General features: G+C 41.4%; 1 protein-coding gene across 6 annotated transcripts in view; it reads left to right on the plus strand.

The window, feature by feature from the left end:
- The first annotated feature begins 8,049 nt into the window (after positions 1–8,049).
- LOC122943070 (inter-alpha-trypsin inhibitor heavy chain H3-like) overlaps positions 8,050–16,301 on the plus strand; it is a 107,096-nt gene continuing 98,844 nt past the window's right edge. For all 6 annotated transcript variants that reach the window (XM_044300481.1, XM_044300483.1, XM_044300482.1 and 3 more), the window contains exon 1: positions 8,050–8,185. In XM_044300481.1, coding sequence (XP_044156416.1) covers positions 8,093–8,185 — 93 coding nt within the window. In that variant the 5' untranslated portion in view covers positions 8,050–8,092. The remainder of the gene's footprint in view (positions 8,186–16,301) is intronic.

Raw genomic sequence — 16,301 nt, forward strand, 5'->3', positions numbered from 1 at the left:
TTGTGTCAGACTCCGCATGGACAATGTGTCGGCAGTCAGATACATCAACTATATGGGCGGCACGCGCTCTTCCGTGCTCACTCACTTGGCCAAGGATTTTTGGGACCAATGTTTCTCCAGGGGGATCATGGTGGTGGCGGAATATCTTCCGGGTCTCCACAATGTGCGAGCGGACTGGAGTTTGCGATATCTTTCGGATGCCAGCGACTGGAAATTAGATTCCAGGGTCTTCGATGCCGTGTCATCTCGATGGGGTCCTTTCTCCATCGACCTTTGGCTGGATCCGGAGGCGGAAGCGGTGGACGCTTTCCTCCAGGAGTGGTCAACTCCAGTCATGTACGCATTCCCTCCGTTCGCTCTGATCTCCCGAGAGTGCTTCTCCAGATCCGCCACCAGGCAGCGGAACTAGTCCTCATTTTGCCCCTTTGGAGATCGCAGTTGTGGTTTCCCCACCTTCTGGATCTTCTTATCGCCGAGCCGCCCTTGCTCCCGGCTCTACCCCACCTTCTCAGGGATCTGGCGGGTCAGTTTCATCCATTGCTCATCGGCGGAACGTTGCAGCTTCTCGCGTGCAGGGTCTGGGGGGCCCCTGGGAAGTCTCAGGAGTTTCGGAGACGACTCGATTCTTGCTGGCGAGCGCTTGGGCACCCAGAACCAGACGAGCTTATCGTTCGGCTTGGGATTCCTGGGCTCGTTGGTGCCTCTCAGGGGACCTGGATCCCACTGAAGCTCCTGTGACGGCTGTTCTGTCATTTCTGTCTGCTTTGTTTGATGAGGGCAAGGTATATCGTACAATTAATCTCTATAGGTCTGCTATCTCGTCTAGACACTCAGGGTTCGTGGGCCGTCCTGCGGGCCAATACCCCCTAGTCTGTAGATTGTTGCGGGGCTCTCGTCTGTCCCGTCCTCCGAGGCTGCGTTTTTCTGCTACTTGGGATGTTTCCATTGTTTTGTCTTTCCTCCAGGGTTGGCCTTCTAATGACGCCCTGTCGTTACGGCAACTCTCGGCTAAGCTGGTCACCCTCTTGTGCCTGATCTCCTGCAAGAGGGTATCTGACGTACGGGCGTTGGATCATGACGCCCGATCCTTCTCGTCTGAGGTGGTGACGTTTAATATCTCCCGACGCACTAAGACAAACATCCGTTCGGTGTCATATCCGTATTTCCCGGAGTCCCTGCAGCTTTGTCCTGGTAATTGTCTGCAGGAATACGAACGTCGTACCAGTATTTTGCGTGTTCCTGATTTTCCTCATATCTTCATTTCCTTTCGCAGACCCTTTCATCCGGTAACCAGTGTTACCCTCTTGCGATGGGTCAAGTGGGTTTTGTCCCTCGCGGGTGTTGATACCTCGATTTTTACAGCTCATTCGGTTTGGAGTGCCTCTGCCACCTCTATGACGGTTTCTGGAGCCCGTTTAGAGGACGTTATGAGATTAGCAGACTGGTCTAGGGCGTCTACCTTCCGTGAGTTTTACTTTAGGCCACCATCTCATGTCTTCTCTTCTGTGGTGGCCCAGCTTTAAACTTGCAATATGAGCCTCCGTGTCCTGGAATAAAATTTCATGATTTTCCCATTTCATGACGTAAAGTCTTGATTTTATAAAGGACACGGAGGCGAGTATTGCCCACCCAACTTTTACCTCCCTATGTTGTTGCCTGTTTTATCTGTCATTTGGCTAGCTTGGTTTTTGTTTCATTTACGTGCATTAATTGCTATGTGCCTTCCCTTCTGAATTGTATACTACCGTATTTATTTGCTTGCTTCCCTAGGTTGATGTTCCAGCCAAGATGCCCGGAATATGCACAGTTTTGTTGGTTGATGTTCCAGTCAAGGTGTCCGGAATGTACACAGTTTTGTTGGCAAGTCGGATCCGGACCTCCGTTCCAGTTGTCGGTTTCTGGTAGTCGGGAGACCTTTTCAGAAGTTACATAGTAACATAGTACATAAGGCCGAAAAAAGACATTTGTCCATCCAGTTCAGCCTGTCATCCTGCAAGTTGATCCAGAGGAAGGCAAAAAAAAACCTGTGAGGTAGAAGCCAATTTTCCTCACTTTAGGGGAATAAAAATTCCTTCCCGACTCCAATCAGGCAATCAGAATCTTCCTTTCATGTTTGAGCGTTCATCAGGTTGGAGTTTTACAGACCACAAAGAAAGAGGACTGCTCCAGTGTGACTATGGGTTATATGGACACTGGGAGGGACAGAGTGGGGCTTGTTGCCATAGTTACTGCATGTTTAAAGTGTTTTTTCTTTGCTGCTATGGAAACAGTAAAGAGAGAGAAAGCAATACTCGCCTCCGTGTCCTTTATAAAATCATGACTTTACGTCATGAAATAGGAAAATCATGAAATTTTATCATGCAAAAGTAAAGTATCCAATACATGCAATCCCTGCAATGACATGAGTAGGACCTTCTGACTCCAGGGAGTGCTGTGGGTGGGACACTTTACAAAAGAGACTGGATTACTGGAAGGACGGATATCCTCATCTCCATCTTTAATACATGTTCCATCGCAGTGAGTATTGTTACAGATATTCTACTATTATCATTGGTTATTTTATTATGCTTTACGCTTCAGATACTATTTTTGTGGTAACACTTCTGTCTGCAATAGTTTAGGAAGTTCTGCAAAGCATTTACATTCAGAACTGCTTGTCTAGCACACAATCCCCACTCCACAGCACACATCAATGTCAAGCAGGTTATATTATGACAAGGATAGAACAGAAACTTCCAAACACAGCAACAAGCCAGGCGATCCACATAGCACAGTCACTGACACTGACACGTAGTTTTGGATTCCCTGGAGTTGACACCACACACAGTATTGCTAAAACAACAAAATAACAATAAAAAGCCAAGATCACGCAGCGTTGTACTCACAATAATACAGCCGCCTGGACAGTAAAGCATTGACATGGTCATCGTTATTTATATAGGACGGCCCAGCATTCCTTTCTAAATCTCTCGAATGCTGCTAAATCCGGACTACATTGCAGAAAGGAAATATGTCTTGTTCTATATTTTGTAAAAGTTCCTTTCACTTTCACTTGTATTTGACATTTGTTTATCTGAAATTTGGTTTGTTATTAAACAGCTGCAGGAAAATCACTGTAAACCAGACACAATACCATGCGGCAGCAACATCATGGGGTTAAAAGAGGGAGGGGGCTACCTCTCTCAACCATCGGGGCTGCCGCACTGCGATGGCAGCGCCCGATGGTTGCCATGGTGGATGAACGCTGTAAAAATAAATAAATAAAAACTGTTCCAAAACAGCCAATTTTTTGGTCACCTTGCCCCATAAAGTGTAATAATGAATGATAAAAAAATCCTATGTACCCAAATATGGTACCAATAAAAACCTCAACACTTTCTGCAAAAAACGAGCCCCTGCACAAGACGATTGGCAGAAAAATAAAAAACATATGGCGTTCAAAAAATGGACACTCAAAAACATAATTTCTTTTCAAAACTGCTTTATTATGTAAAACTGAAACAAACAAAGAAAGTAGACATATTTGATATCATTGCATCCGTAACAACCTGCTCTATAAAAATAGCACATGATCTACCCTTTCAGATGAATCTTGTAAAAAAAAGAAAACAGTGCCAAAACAGCTATTTTTCAGTTACCTTGCCTCACAAAAAATGTAATATAGAGCAATAAAAAAAATCATATGTACCCCAAAATAGTACCAATAAAACTGGCACCTTATCCTATAGTTTCCAAAATAGGGTCACTTTTTGGGAGTTTCTACTGTATGGGTGCATCAGGGGGGCTTTAAATGGGACATCGCATCTAAAACCAGTCCAGCAAAATCTGACTGCCAAAATTCATACGGCGCTCCTTTTCTTCTGCGCCCTGCCGTGTGCCCTTACATCAGTTTACTACCACATGTGGGGTGTTTCTGTAAACCGCGGAATCAGGGTAATAAATATTGAGTTTTGTTTGGCTGTTAACCCTCAATGTGTTAAATTAAAAAAAATTAAAAAAAATGGAAAATCTGCCCAAAAAGTGAAATTTTTAAATTTCATCTCCATTTTCCTTTAATTCTTGTGGAACACCTAAAGGGTTAACTAAGTTTGTAAAATCAGTTTTGAGTAACTTGAGGGGTGTAGTTTCAACAATGGGGTCATTTATGGGGGTATCCACTATGTAAGTCCCACAAAGTGACTTCAGACCTGAACTGGTCCTTAAAAAGTGGGTTTTGGAAAAAAAATTAAGAATTGCTTCTAAACTCCTAAGCCTTCTAACGTCCTAAAGAAATAAAATGACATTTCCAAAATGATGCCAACATAAAGTAGACATATGGGGAATGTTAAGTAATAAATATTTTATTAGGTATGACTTTCTGTTTTAGAAGCAGAGAAATTGAAATTTGGAAAATTGTGAATTTTTCAAAATTTGGGGATTTTTTCATAAATAAAGGTGAAATATATTGAGTCAAATTTATGACTATTATGAAGTACAATGTGTCACGAGAAAACAATCTCAGAATGGCTTGGATAAATAAAAGTGTTCCAAAGCCATTACCACATAAAGTGAAGCATGTCAGATTTGTAAATTTTGACCTGTACACTGGGGCATCAATGACCCTTGATCATGAAAGGGTTAAACATCACCTCCCCTAATAACGAACAATGTTTGGAAGCTTTGGAATATGAAAAAGAAAAAACTTGTGCCGGCGTGGTGTGTTTTTAACAACTTCAGCCCCGCTAGCTAAAACCCCCTTCATGACCAGGCCACTTTTTACACTTCTGCACTACACTACTTTCACCGTTTATCGCTCGGTCATGCAACTTACCACCCAAATGAATTTTACCTCCTTTTCTTCTCACTAATAGAGTTTTTATTTGGTGGTATTTCATTGCTGCTGACATTTTTACTTTTTTTGTTATTAATCGAAATGTAACGATTTTTTTGCAAAAAAATGACATTTTTCACTTTCAGCTGTAAAATTTTGCAAAAAAAACGACATCCATATATAAATTTTTCGCTAAATTTATTGTTCTACATGTCTTTAATAAAAAAAAAATGTTTGGGCAAAAAAAAATGGTTTGGGTAAAAGTTATAGCGTTTACAAACTATGGTACAAAAATGTGAATTTCCGCTTTTTGAAACAGCTCTGACTTTCTGAGCACCTGTCATGTTTCCTGAGGTTCTACAATGCCCAGACAGTAGAAAAACCCCACAAATGACCCCATTTCGGAAAGTAGGCACCCTAAGGTATTTGCTGATGGGCATAGTGAGTTCATAGAACTTTTTATTTTTTGTCACAAGTTAGCGGAAAATGATGATTTTTATTTTAATTTTTTTTTTCCTTACAAAATCTCATATTCCACTAACTTGCGACAAAAAATAAAAAATTCTAGGAACTCGCCATGCCCCTCACGGAATACCTTGGGGTGTCTTCTTTCCAAAATGGGGTCACTTGTGGGGTAGTTATACTGCCCTGGCAATGTAGTGGCCCAAATGTGTGAGAAGTACTTTGCAATCAAAATCTGTAAAAAATGGCCTGTGAAATCCGAAAGGTGCACTTTGGAATATGTGCCCCTTTGCCCACCTTGGCTGCAAAAAAGTGTCACACATCTGGTATCGCCGTACTCAGGAGAAGTTGGGGAATGTGTTTTGGGGTGTCATTTTACATATAACCATGCTGGGTGAGAGACATATCTTGGCAAAAGATAACTTTTCCCATTTTTTTTATACAAAGTTGGCATTTGACCAAGATATTTTTCTCACCCAGCATGGGTATATGTAAAATGACACCCCAAAACACATTCCCCAACTTCTCCTGAGTACGGCAATACCAGATGTATGACACTTTATTGCAGCCTAGATGCGCAAAGGTGCCCAAATTCCTTTTAGGAGGGCATTTTTAGACATTTGGATCCCAGACTTCTTCTCACACTTTCGGGCCCCTAAAAAGCCAGGGCAGTATAAATACCCCACATGTGACCCCACTTTGGAAAGAAGACACCCCAAGGTATTCAATGAGGGGCATGGCGAGTTCATAGAAATTTTTTTTTTTTTGCATAAGTTAGCGGAAATTGTTTTTTTTTTTGTTTTTTTCTCACAAAGTCTCACTTTCCGCTAACTTAGGACAAAAATTTCAATCTTTCATGAACTCTCCATGCCCCTCATTGAATACCTTGGGGTGTCTTCTTTCCGAAATGGGGTCACATGTGGGGTATTTATACTGCCCTGTCTTTTTAGAGGCCCTAAAGCGTGAGAAGAAGTCTGGAATATAAATGTCTAAAAATGCATTTGGATTCCGTGAGGGGTATGGTGAGTTCATGTGAGATTTTATTTTTTGACACAAGTTAGTGGAATATGAGACTTAGTAAGAAAAAACAAACAAAAAAATATATATATTTCCGCTAACTTGGGCCAAAAAAATGTCTGAATGGAGCCTTACAGGGGGGTGATCAATGACAGGGGGGTGATCAATGACAGGGGGGTGATCACCCATATAGACTCCCTGATCACCCCCCTGTCATTGATCACCCACCTGGTAAGGCTCCATTCAGACGTCCGTATGATTTTTACGGATCCATGGATACATGGATCGGATCCGCAAAACACATGCGGACGTCTGAATGGAGCCTTATAGGGGGGTGATCAATGACAGGGGGTGATCAGGGAGTGTATATGGGTGATCACCCCCCTGTAAGGCTCCATTCAGACGTCCGTATGATTTTTACGGATCCATGGATACATGGATCGGATCCGCAAAACACATGCGGACGTCTGAATGGAGCCTTACAGGGGGGTGATCAATGACAGGGGGGTGATCAATGACAGGGGGTGATCAGGGAGTGTATATGGGTGATCACCCGCCTGTCATTGATCACCCCCCTGTAAGGCTCCATTCAGACGTCCGCATGTGTTTTGCGGATCCGATCCATGTATCCGTGGATCCGTAAAAATCATACGGACGTCTGAACGGAGCCTGACAGGGGGGTGATCAATGACAGGGGGGTGATCAGGGAGTTTATATGGGGTGATCATGGGTGATCAGGGGTTCATAAGGAGTTAATAAGTGACGGGGGGGGGTGTAGTGTAGTGTGGTGTTTAGTGCGACTTACCTACCTGTGTCCTCTGGTGGTCGATCCTAACAAAAGGGACCACCAGAGGACCAGGTAGCAGGTATATTAGACGCTGTTATCAAAACAGCGTCTAATATACCTGTTAGGGGTTAAAAAAATCAGATCTCCAGCCTGCCAGCGAGCGATCGCCGCTGGCAGGCTGGAGATCCACTCGCTTACCTTCCGTTCCTGTGAGCGCGCGCGCCTGTGTGCGCGCGTTCACAGGAAATCCCGGCCCTCGCGAGATGACGCATATATGCGTGACTCTGCGCAGGGCTGCCGCCTCTGGACCGCACATCTGCGTTAGGCGGTCCGGAGGCGGTTAAACACGCTGTATGTTAATGCCATCAAACGTGCTTTTACCCATAGCTATGTATGTCAGTATCACTCAGACATCATTTACTATTGCTGTCATTGTGTTCCAGAGCTTGGGGAGGGTGGAGGGAAAAATAAAAAAATTCATAAAAAATAAATGTGAAGAAATACATTTTCCTAAAAATTCCTAGGAGGCTAGAGGAAGTTACATACCAATTTTCAGGGCAATTGAAGCAGTCTGAACCAAACTTTTTCATAAATTTGGCGAACCTGAACCAAATCTCAGTGGTTTGCTCAACAACACCAGACCATAAATCCAAACAAATACAGACCCAGAACAAACTAAATGATTAAATCTAAGCCTCAGAATAGTCCCCCTTAATAAATACAGACCTCAGACCACATTCCCTAAAGACATAAATACAAACCTCTGACCAGTCTCCCTAAATATATACAAATTTCAGACGACTCCCTAAATAGAGACCTGAGACCAGACCCCCCTAAATAAATACAGACCTCAAAATAGATGCCAGACAAGTAGACCCTCTGCATTCAACAGAGTTTATATAAATAATGAATAAAGGGAGTGCATAATGAAAATGTAACTTGCTGTTACTTATTAACAGTTTCTCGGACAGTTTGATATAATTTGGTTTCAAGCAGCCCAAAAATTTATTTGCAAAATGGGTCGTCTTCTGCTCAGTTTTGCTTTGCTGTTTTGTGCTTTATCTCCAATAAACAGCGACTTTGTGATCGATGGAATAAGAAACATTCAGGTTTGTATAGCTATTATATTGTGTTATGCTTACAATGTAATGCTCCAGAGGTTTATTTTAGAGGATGCTAAATGTAGACCATTGGGTTAACATAGTTTTTTGATGAATTTCTGATCACAGCTAATAGTTTTATAGATTAACTCCTTAAGAACCATGTAATCTTGGATTTTAAACCCATGGTACAGCAGAGGTTATAGTCCCTTTTCTGAAACTATATCTAGTGGCAGAGGATCACTAAGTAGAGAATGATCCATAAATTTTAAATCTTTAATAGTGGGACAACCCCTTTAACCCTGTGGCACAGTAATTTTTTTAATTTGAATTTTTTTGCTTTTGTACTTTTGTGCTTTACTCCCCTCTAGTCACCTTTGCTAATTCTAGCAATCATATAGGAAAGTTTACTAAAGAGACAGCTAAGTTTAATTCGCTATGCGAATATATTACTTTGCCTTTTTTTATAAATAGAATAATTATAATAATTATCAGGTATTATAATTATTCTATGTATTAAAAAAAAAAAAAGCAATCATATAGGAAAGTTTACTATAGAGACAGCTAAGTTTAATTTGCTATGCGATTATATTAATCGCATAGCAAATTAAACGTAGCTGTCTCTATAGTAAACTTTCCTATATGATTGCTAGAATTAGCGAAATTGATGAATAGGTAGCTAAAACGAAGATGGAGAATACTTCGTTATCTTCGTTTTGTGGAATATAACGAATACATTCGTCATATTCGCTAATTCTACCAAGCCAACCATAATAAACCAGGTCCAAGTTGAAATCGCAATGCAAATAACATAACTCGAAGTAATCGCATGGCGATTTCAACTTAGTAATGCTATATTCCATATTTGTTAATTCTAGCCTAATATGGAATATAGCAGTGCTAAGTTGAAATCGCCATGCGATTACTTTGAGTTATATTAATCGCATTGCAATTTCAACTTGGACCTGGTTTACTATGGTTGGCTTGGTAGAATTAGCGAATATGACGAATGTATTCGTTATATTCCACAAAACGAAGATAACGAAGTATTCTCCATCTTCGTTTTAGCTACCTAGTCATCAACTTCGCTAATTCTAGCAATCATATAGGAAAGTTTACTATAGAGACAGCTAAGTTTAATTTGCTATGCGATTATATTACTTTGCTTTTTTTAAAAATAAATAGAATAATTATAATACCTGATAATTATTATAATTATTCTATTTATAAAAAAAAAGGCAAAGTAATATAATCGCATAGCAAATTAAACTTAGCTGTCTCTATAGTAAACTTTCCTATATGATTGCTAGAATTAGCGAAGTTGATGAATAGGTAGCTAAAACGAAGATGGAGAATACTTCGTTATCTTCGTTTTGTGGAATATGACGAATACATTCGTTATATTCATTTTGTGGAATATGACGAATACATTCGTCATATTCGCTAATTCTACCAAGCCAACCATAGTAAACCAGGTCCAAGTTGAAATCGCAATTTGATTATTATAACTTGAATTAATCGAATTGTGATTTCAGCTTAGCACTGCTATATTCCATATTAGGCTAGAATTAACGAATATGGAATATAGCAGTGTTAAATTGAAATCGAAATTTGATTATTATAACTTGAATTAATCGCATTGCTATTTCAATAGGAGAGTAGCCTTTAAGTTAAAATCGCGATACGCGATTATTTAAATCGCATATTAATCGCGATAACTATAATAATGACGAATATTCGATTTCGACGAATATAAAACGAATATTCTATCGAATATTCGCGAATTTTGTTGAAATCAAATATGGCACCTTCCGCTCATCACTACTCCCCTCTTTGAGAGCCATAACTTTTTAAATTCTCTGTTCACATAGTCATATAAGTGCTTGATTTTTGTGGGATAAGTAATACATTTTAATGCCAAAATTAATTTAAATTATCATGTGTTGACAAACAGGAAAAATATTTGTGGAGTTAAAATAAAGAAAAAACAAACAAACAAACAATTCCACCATTGTTTTTTTTGTTTTTTGAGCTTTGGTTCTTATGGTGTTCACTGTGTAAAAAAACTACATGTTACCTTTATTCTGCGGGTAGGTATAATTATAGTGTTCAAAGAAAAAGAAACACAGTCGGCACTGCACCGTGCGGTTTTTGAACATCTGACCGGATTTCACACTTGTCATGGCTGCTCACGCGGTACAATGGTGGTGCTCTGCTATATAAAGTGTTGAGCTTAATTATAAAAAGTGAGATGATAGAAGAAAAGCGGCATCACCAATTCATATACCAATACTAATTATAGCTATACCAAATTTATGTAGTTTTTGTTCTGCTTTACTGCTTTTAAAAAAATACACAAAAATGCCTGTGTCTCCATATTCCGATATCCATTACTTTTTTAGAATTGTGTGAGAAAATAATCAAATGCCTTGGCTGCGTCTAGTGAAGCCAAAGCCCAATCCTTATTCAGAGAGTATCCCACCTGTGTAACTACCTGAACCCGTCTAATGTTCTCAGTAGTGGACTTACCTGGCATAAAGCCCCTCTGGTCTTGATGGACCAAAAACAGAATTGCCCGATTTTAGCGGGTGACCAATACTCTGTTCAGGATTTAGTAGTCTACATTCAGCAATGCTATGGGCCACACTCTAGAGGACTTTTATCAGGTTTGAGTAGGAGTATAATAGTGGCTTCCATGAATGAATCCAGCAGGTGGCCCAGTTCCATGGCTAAGTGGAGGGTAATTAACAACTGAGGAGCTAGTACTTCTGCTCCTTTGGGAGCCCATCTGGGCCAGGGGATTTACCTTTATTTAAGTCTGTTATGGCTTGCTGTATTTCTTCTAGGCTAATTGGCAAGTCCAATTGGGTTCTTTGTGCTATAGTTTGTTTAGAAAGAGATATACCCTCAAAATACGTGGCTATCTCTGTTTCAGATGTTGTTATGCTGGATTTATATAAGTCTTTATAGAAATGTGTAAAGGTGTGAAGAATTGCTTCCTGCGTGCGGAATTCTTGTCTTGTAGAGTTCCTGACTGCTAAAATTGCTGAAGAGGTTGAATTATGACGGATTAGTTGAGCCAGTAGTTTAGCTGACTGATTACCTAGCTCGAACGCTGTCTGTTTCATAAAACTTTGTTTCCTATCTGCTTTGTCTTTAAGTATTGCTAGGTATTGTCTACCCGCCTGTAGCCATGCACTCCTGTTAGTGTCTGTTGGATGGTGAATATATTGCTGTTCCAGTGCAGTGCACTGGGAATCCAGCTCCATCTCCAAGTGTTTAGTGTCTTTTTTTTTAAATATAGGATATACTGGAGTGTAAGGACCCTCAAAGAAATGCTTTTAAGGTATCCCATACTAGGGCTAAATTGGGTTTGTCTGCATGTATCCGTAGAACCCAATAAATTTAACCAAAATGCATGTATATTCATTATATACACTACTGAGGGGGTGCCACATATCAGGGTACCCAGCACCGGTGAGTGGTCTGATATCCCCCTAGGCAAGTATAATATAGAGCAAAGGTTTAACATTGCAGTCTCATTACCTAGCATATAATCAATTCTGGTTAGAGAGTCGCGACTGCCACTATGACAGGAGTATGTCCTAGCACTAGGGTATTTAGCCCTCCATAAATCCAGCCATCTAAAGCCAGTTAAGAACCTGTGGAGTGGTGAGGGACTTCCCACACTTGTCGGATCCACCATATCCAAAAGACGATCCAGAGAGGAGTCCAATAGCATGTTTAGATCTCCCATACAAAGTACCCTAGCACGTGGGTAAGTAGCCACAAAAGTAGCTGCCAGGTGCAAAACCTGCATAGAGCCGGGCGGAGGATTATAAATGCCTAATAATACATATTGTACATTGTCACAAAGAAAGTGGACAAAGACATATCTGCCTTCTGAATCAGTGACTAGGTATTTTACCTCGCAGCATAGTTGTTTGTGAATTAACAGGGACACTAAGAGGAAGTGTGTTAAGAGTGTGCTGCCCATTGAACCCAAAGTTTCTGTAAAACCCGAGATGTATTAGCGGTAAGATGTGTCTCTTGGAAACATAGGATCTGTGGGCTTGAGTTTTTGACAAATGCAAGTACCATGGATCTCTTTTGCTGTGTGCCTAGTCCCCTGACATTCCATGATAAGATTTTAAGCTCAGCCATGGCTTTCTATGTACATGTGTATCATCAGGACTGGGACATAGTGCAGTGGGTGTATTAACATGCAACAGTGCTACATACATAACAGTAATTAACCAAGGAAAACTTAATTTTTATAAAAAAGGAAAACAATCTAAATCCCTGACGTTATTCTTCTGCAAGTATAGTGTTAGGTCTGGGGTGATCTCTTACTCCGGACTATAGGCCAGTAAACCGGGATGCCTCTGCCTACGATGATGATTGGCAGAAGCATGCGGCGGCATCTACAGCATTAGTATATCCATTTGGGTAGTTGTATATAGTTATCAAGACCCTAAATCTTTAGCTAATGTACAGTCGTGGCCAAAAGTTTTGAGAATTACATAAATATAGAAAATTGGAAACGTTGCTGCTTAAGTTTTTATAATAGCAATTTGCATATACTCCAAAATGTTATGAAGAGTGATCAGATGAATTGCATAGTCCTTCTTTGCCATGAGAATTAACTTAATCTCCCAAAAACTTTCCACTGCATTTCATTGCTGTCATTAAAGGACCTGCTGAGATCATTTCAGTAATCGTCTTGTTAACTTAGGTAAGAATGTTGACGAGCACAAGGCTGGAGATCATTATGTCAGGCTGATTGGGTTAAAATGGCAGACTTCACCTGTTAAAAGGAGGGTGATGCTTGAAATCATTGTTCTTCCATTGTTAACCATGGTGACCTGCAAAGAAACGCGTGCAGCCATCATTGCATTGCATAAAAATGGCTTCACAGGCAAGGATATTGTGGCTACTAAGATTGCACCTCAATCAACAATTTATAGGATCATCAAGAACTTCAAGGAAAGAGGTTCAATTCTTGTTAAGAAGGCTTCAGGGCGTCCAAGAAAGTCCAGCAAGTGCCAGGATCGTCTCCTAAACAGGATTCAGTTGCGGGATCGGAGTGCCATCAGTGCAGAGCTTGCTCAGGAATGGCAGTAGGCAGGTGTGAGCGCATCTGCATGCACAGTGAGGCAAAGACTTTTGGAAGTTGGCCCGGTGTCAAGAAGGGCAGCAAAGAAGCCTCTTCTCTCCAAAAAAAACATCAGGGACAGATTGATCTTCTGCAGAAAAGATGGTGAATGGACTGCTGAGGACTGGGGCAAAGTCATATTCTCCGATGAAGCCTCTTTCCGATTGTTTGGGGCATCAGGAAAAAGGTTGTCCGGAGAAGAAAAGGTGAACGCTACCAACAGTCCTGTGTCATGCCAACAGTAAAGCATCCTGAGACCATTCATGTGTGGGGTTGCTTCTAATCCAAGGGAGTAGGCTCACTCACTATTTTGCCCAAAAACACAGCCATGAATAAAGAATGGTACCAAAACACCCTCCAACAGCAACTTCTTCCAACAATCCAACAACAGTTTGGTGAAGAACAATGCATTTTCCAGCACGATGGAGCACCGTGCCATAAGGCAAAAGTGATAACTAAGTGGCTCAGGGACCAAAACGTGACATTTTGGATCCATGGCCTGGAAACTCCCCAGATCTTAATCCCATTGAGAACTTGTGGTCAATCCTCAAGAGGCGGGTGGACAAACAAAAACCCACTAATTCTGACAAACTCCAAGAAGTGATTATGAAAGACTGGGTTGCTATCAGTCAGGAATTGGCCCAGAAGTTGATTGGGAGCATGCCCAGTCGAATTGCAGAGGTCCTGAAAAAGAAGGGCCAACACTGCAAATACTGACTCTTTGCATAAATGTTATGTAATTGTCGATAAAAACCTTTGAAACGTATGAAGTGTGTGTAATTATATTTTACTACATCACAGGAACAACTGAAACTAAGATCTAAAAGCAGTTTAGCAGCAAACTTTGTGAAAACTAATATTTGTCATTCTCAAAATTTTTGGCCACAACTGTACACTAAATGTGATCAAATGCTGTAATGAAATATATCCAAACATGTCATATAGACCAAACCAGTTTGTTGACGTCTTCTAGTCACCAGTCCCTAGGTATGCCAAGATTCTCAGCGTCTTGGGGATCTTCGCCGTAAGGCCAGCCATTCAGAGACTTCTCTAGGAGATGTAAAGAAGACCGCTCTGTCGTCATCCACCACTCTGAGTTTTGCAGGACAGCCCATGGAATATGGGATGTTGGCTTCTCTCAGGCGCCTCTTGACATCCATAAAGGTGGCACGTTGTTTCTGCAGTTCCATGGAAAAATCTGGAAAGATGCACACCCTGGCATTGTCATATTTAATTTCATGCCGTCTTCTGGCTAAGGCTAGTATAATGTCTCTATCTTTGCAGTTGAGGAACCTTGCAAGCATGGGTCTAGGTGGGGCCCCTGGTGGAGGAGGTTTCGCTGGTACTCTGTGGGCCCTTTCTACCGCATATGCTGAAGAGAATTCCGCATCTGGAAAAAGTTATTTCATCCATTTTCTCATCAACTCATCTGGTGCACGATCTTCTGCTCTTTCAGGGAGACCAATGATTCTGATATTGTTTCTGTGGAGCCTATTTTCTAGATCGTCAGCTTTCTGTTTCCAGAGCTCTGCTTTGGTGTTAAGATCAGATATGGATCTTGGAACAGTAGCTGTGGCATCTTCAATGTGGGAAATGCGCTCTTCTGTATGTTGGACTCTTTCCGACAAGTTATGCAGATCTTGGCGTAACAGTCCCAGGTCACTCTTGACTTCATCTAGTTTCCCTGTAATGGATGTCTTACATGCTGTAATGGCTTTCAGGACTTGAGCGGATACTTGTTTAAGCGTGGGCTCCTCATGGTCTTCCTCAGAGGAGGTAATAGGGGTCGGTAATTCTGATGCCGTGCTTGCACTGGTATGCACATTTCGCTGCTGTAATGGTGACTGCACCTTCATCTGGTTGTCTAGAAAATTCACGCAATTTAAACGCTCTGTGTTTATGGGGCCCCAATGTTATATCAGGTTAGCAGCCAGTATGCACTAGTGGAGGCCAGTTCCGGTAATATAGGAGGTGCAGTGTATTTTATACAGTAAGTCTGCTGGCAAGTTCAGGATTTCCTCCCTATATACGTTTTGTGCTGTTATTTACAACCCAGTGGTCTGGGTATAATATTAGGCAGTCTATATTCTCCACTTTGGTCTTATAATGTCAGAGATATTGTGTTTATATTATATAAAACAGGGGGTACTGTGCCCTTGTATTTAGGCAGGAGCCTGCGTTTATCTAATCTCCTTCCCCCAGCGCTGCGGGGATGTTGTTAAGATGGCCGCCTGGTGGAAAACCGACAGAGGCCCGCGCGCGTGGTTGGTTCCCGCTCCTCCACCTCAGGGATCGTGCCGGCCGCTTCCCGATCTCTTCCCTTTACTCCTCACCAGGTCTGATGTGTCGGAGTGCGTGGCAGGTCTTCTGTCCTGATCACCAGCGCAGATCTTAGGTCCAGGTCTAGTGCGCCCAGGTGTTCCGCAGGTCCCCCTCCACATCCTCCGGCGTGGATCACAAGCCCTGACTCCTAGTGCAGCTCTTTCCATGTGGTCCGCCGGGTAGGTCTGCGCAGCGCTGGGTCCCGTTTATTGTAGGGCTCAATCAGGGGTCAATTTAGCTAGAAATGGCTGTGAGTTGTCCAGGATTTGTCCGGGTCTGCAGTGCCTACCACGGAGCTCCTTCTACATGTGTCCAGCCATCTTGGCTGCTGGCCACGCGCCACCCCGGATACATAGAACTTTTTGATCACTTTCTACTCAGTTTGGTTCATGGAGTGAGATGGCAAAAAATGGCAAGTTTTTTTATTTATTTATTTTGGAATTCACTGTGCAGGATACTTTTATATTTTAATAGTCCAGACATTTCCTTTTATTTTTATATCGTTTTCTTATTGTTTTCTTATTGTTACATGTATAATTTGGAAAAGAGGTGATTTGAATTTGTAATATTTTTAAATATTTTTTTAAACAATATTTTACTTTTACATTGCATCTAGGGTACTTAAACATGCGATCGTTGGATGATATA

The sequence above is a fragment of the Bufo gargarizans genome, chromosome 7 (assembly GCF_014858855.1).
Source record: "Bufo gargarizans isolate SCDJY-AF-19 chromosome 7, ASM1485885v1, whole genome shotgun sequence".
NCBI classification, from domain to species: domain Eukaryota; kingdom Metazoa; phylum Chordata; class Amphibia; order Anura; family Bufonidae; genus Bufo; species Bufo gargarizans.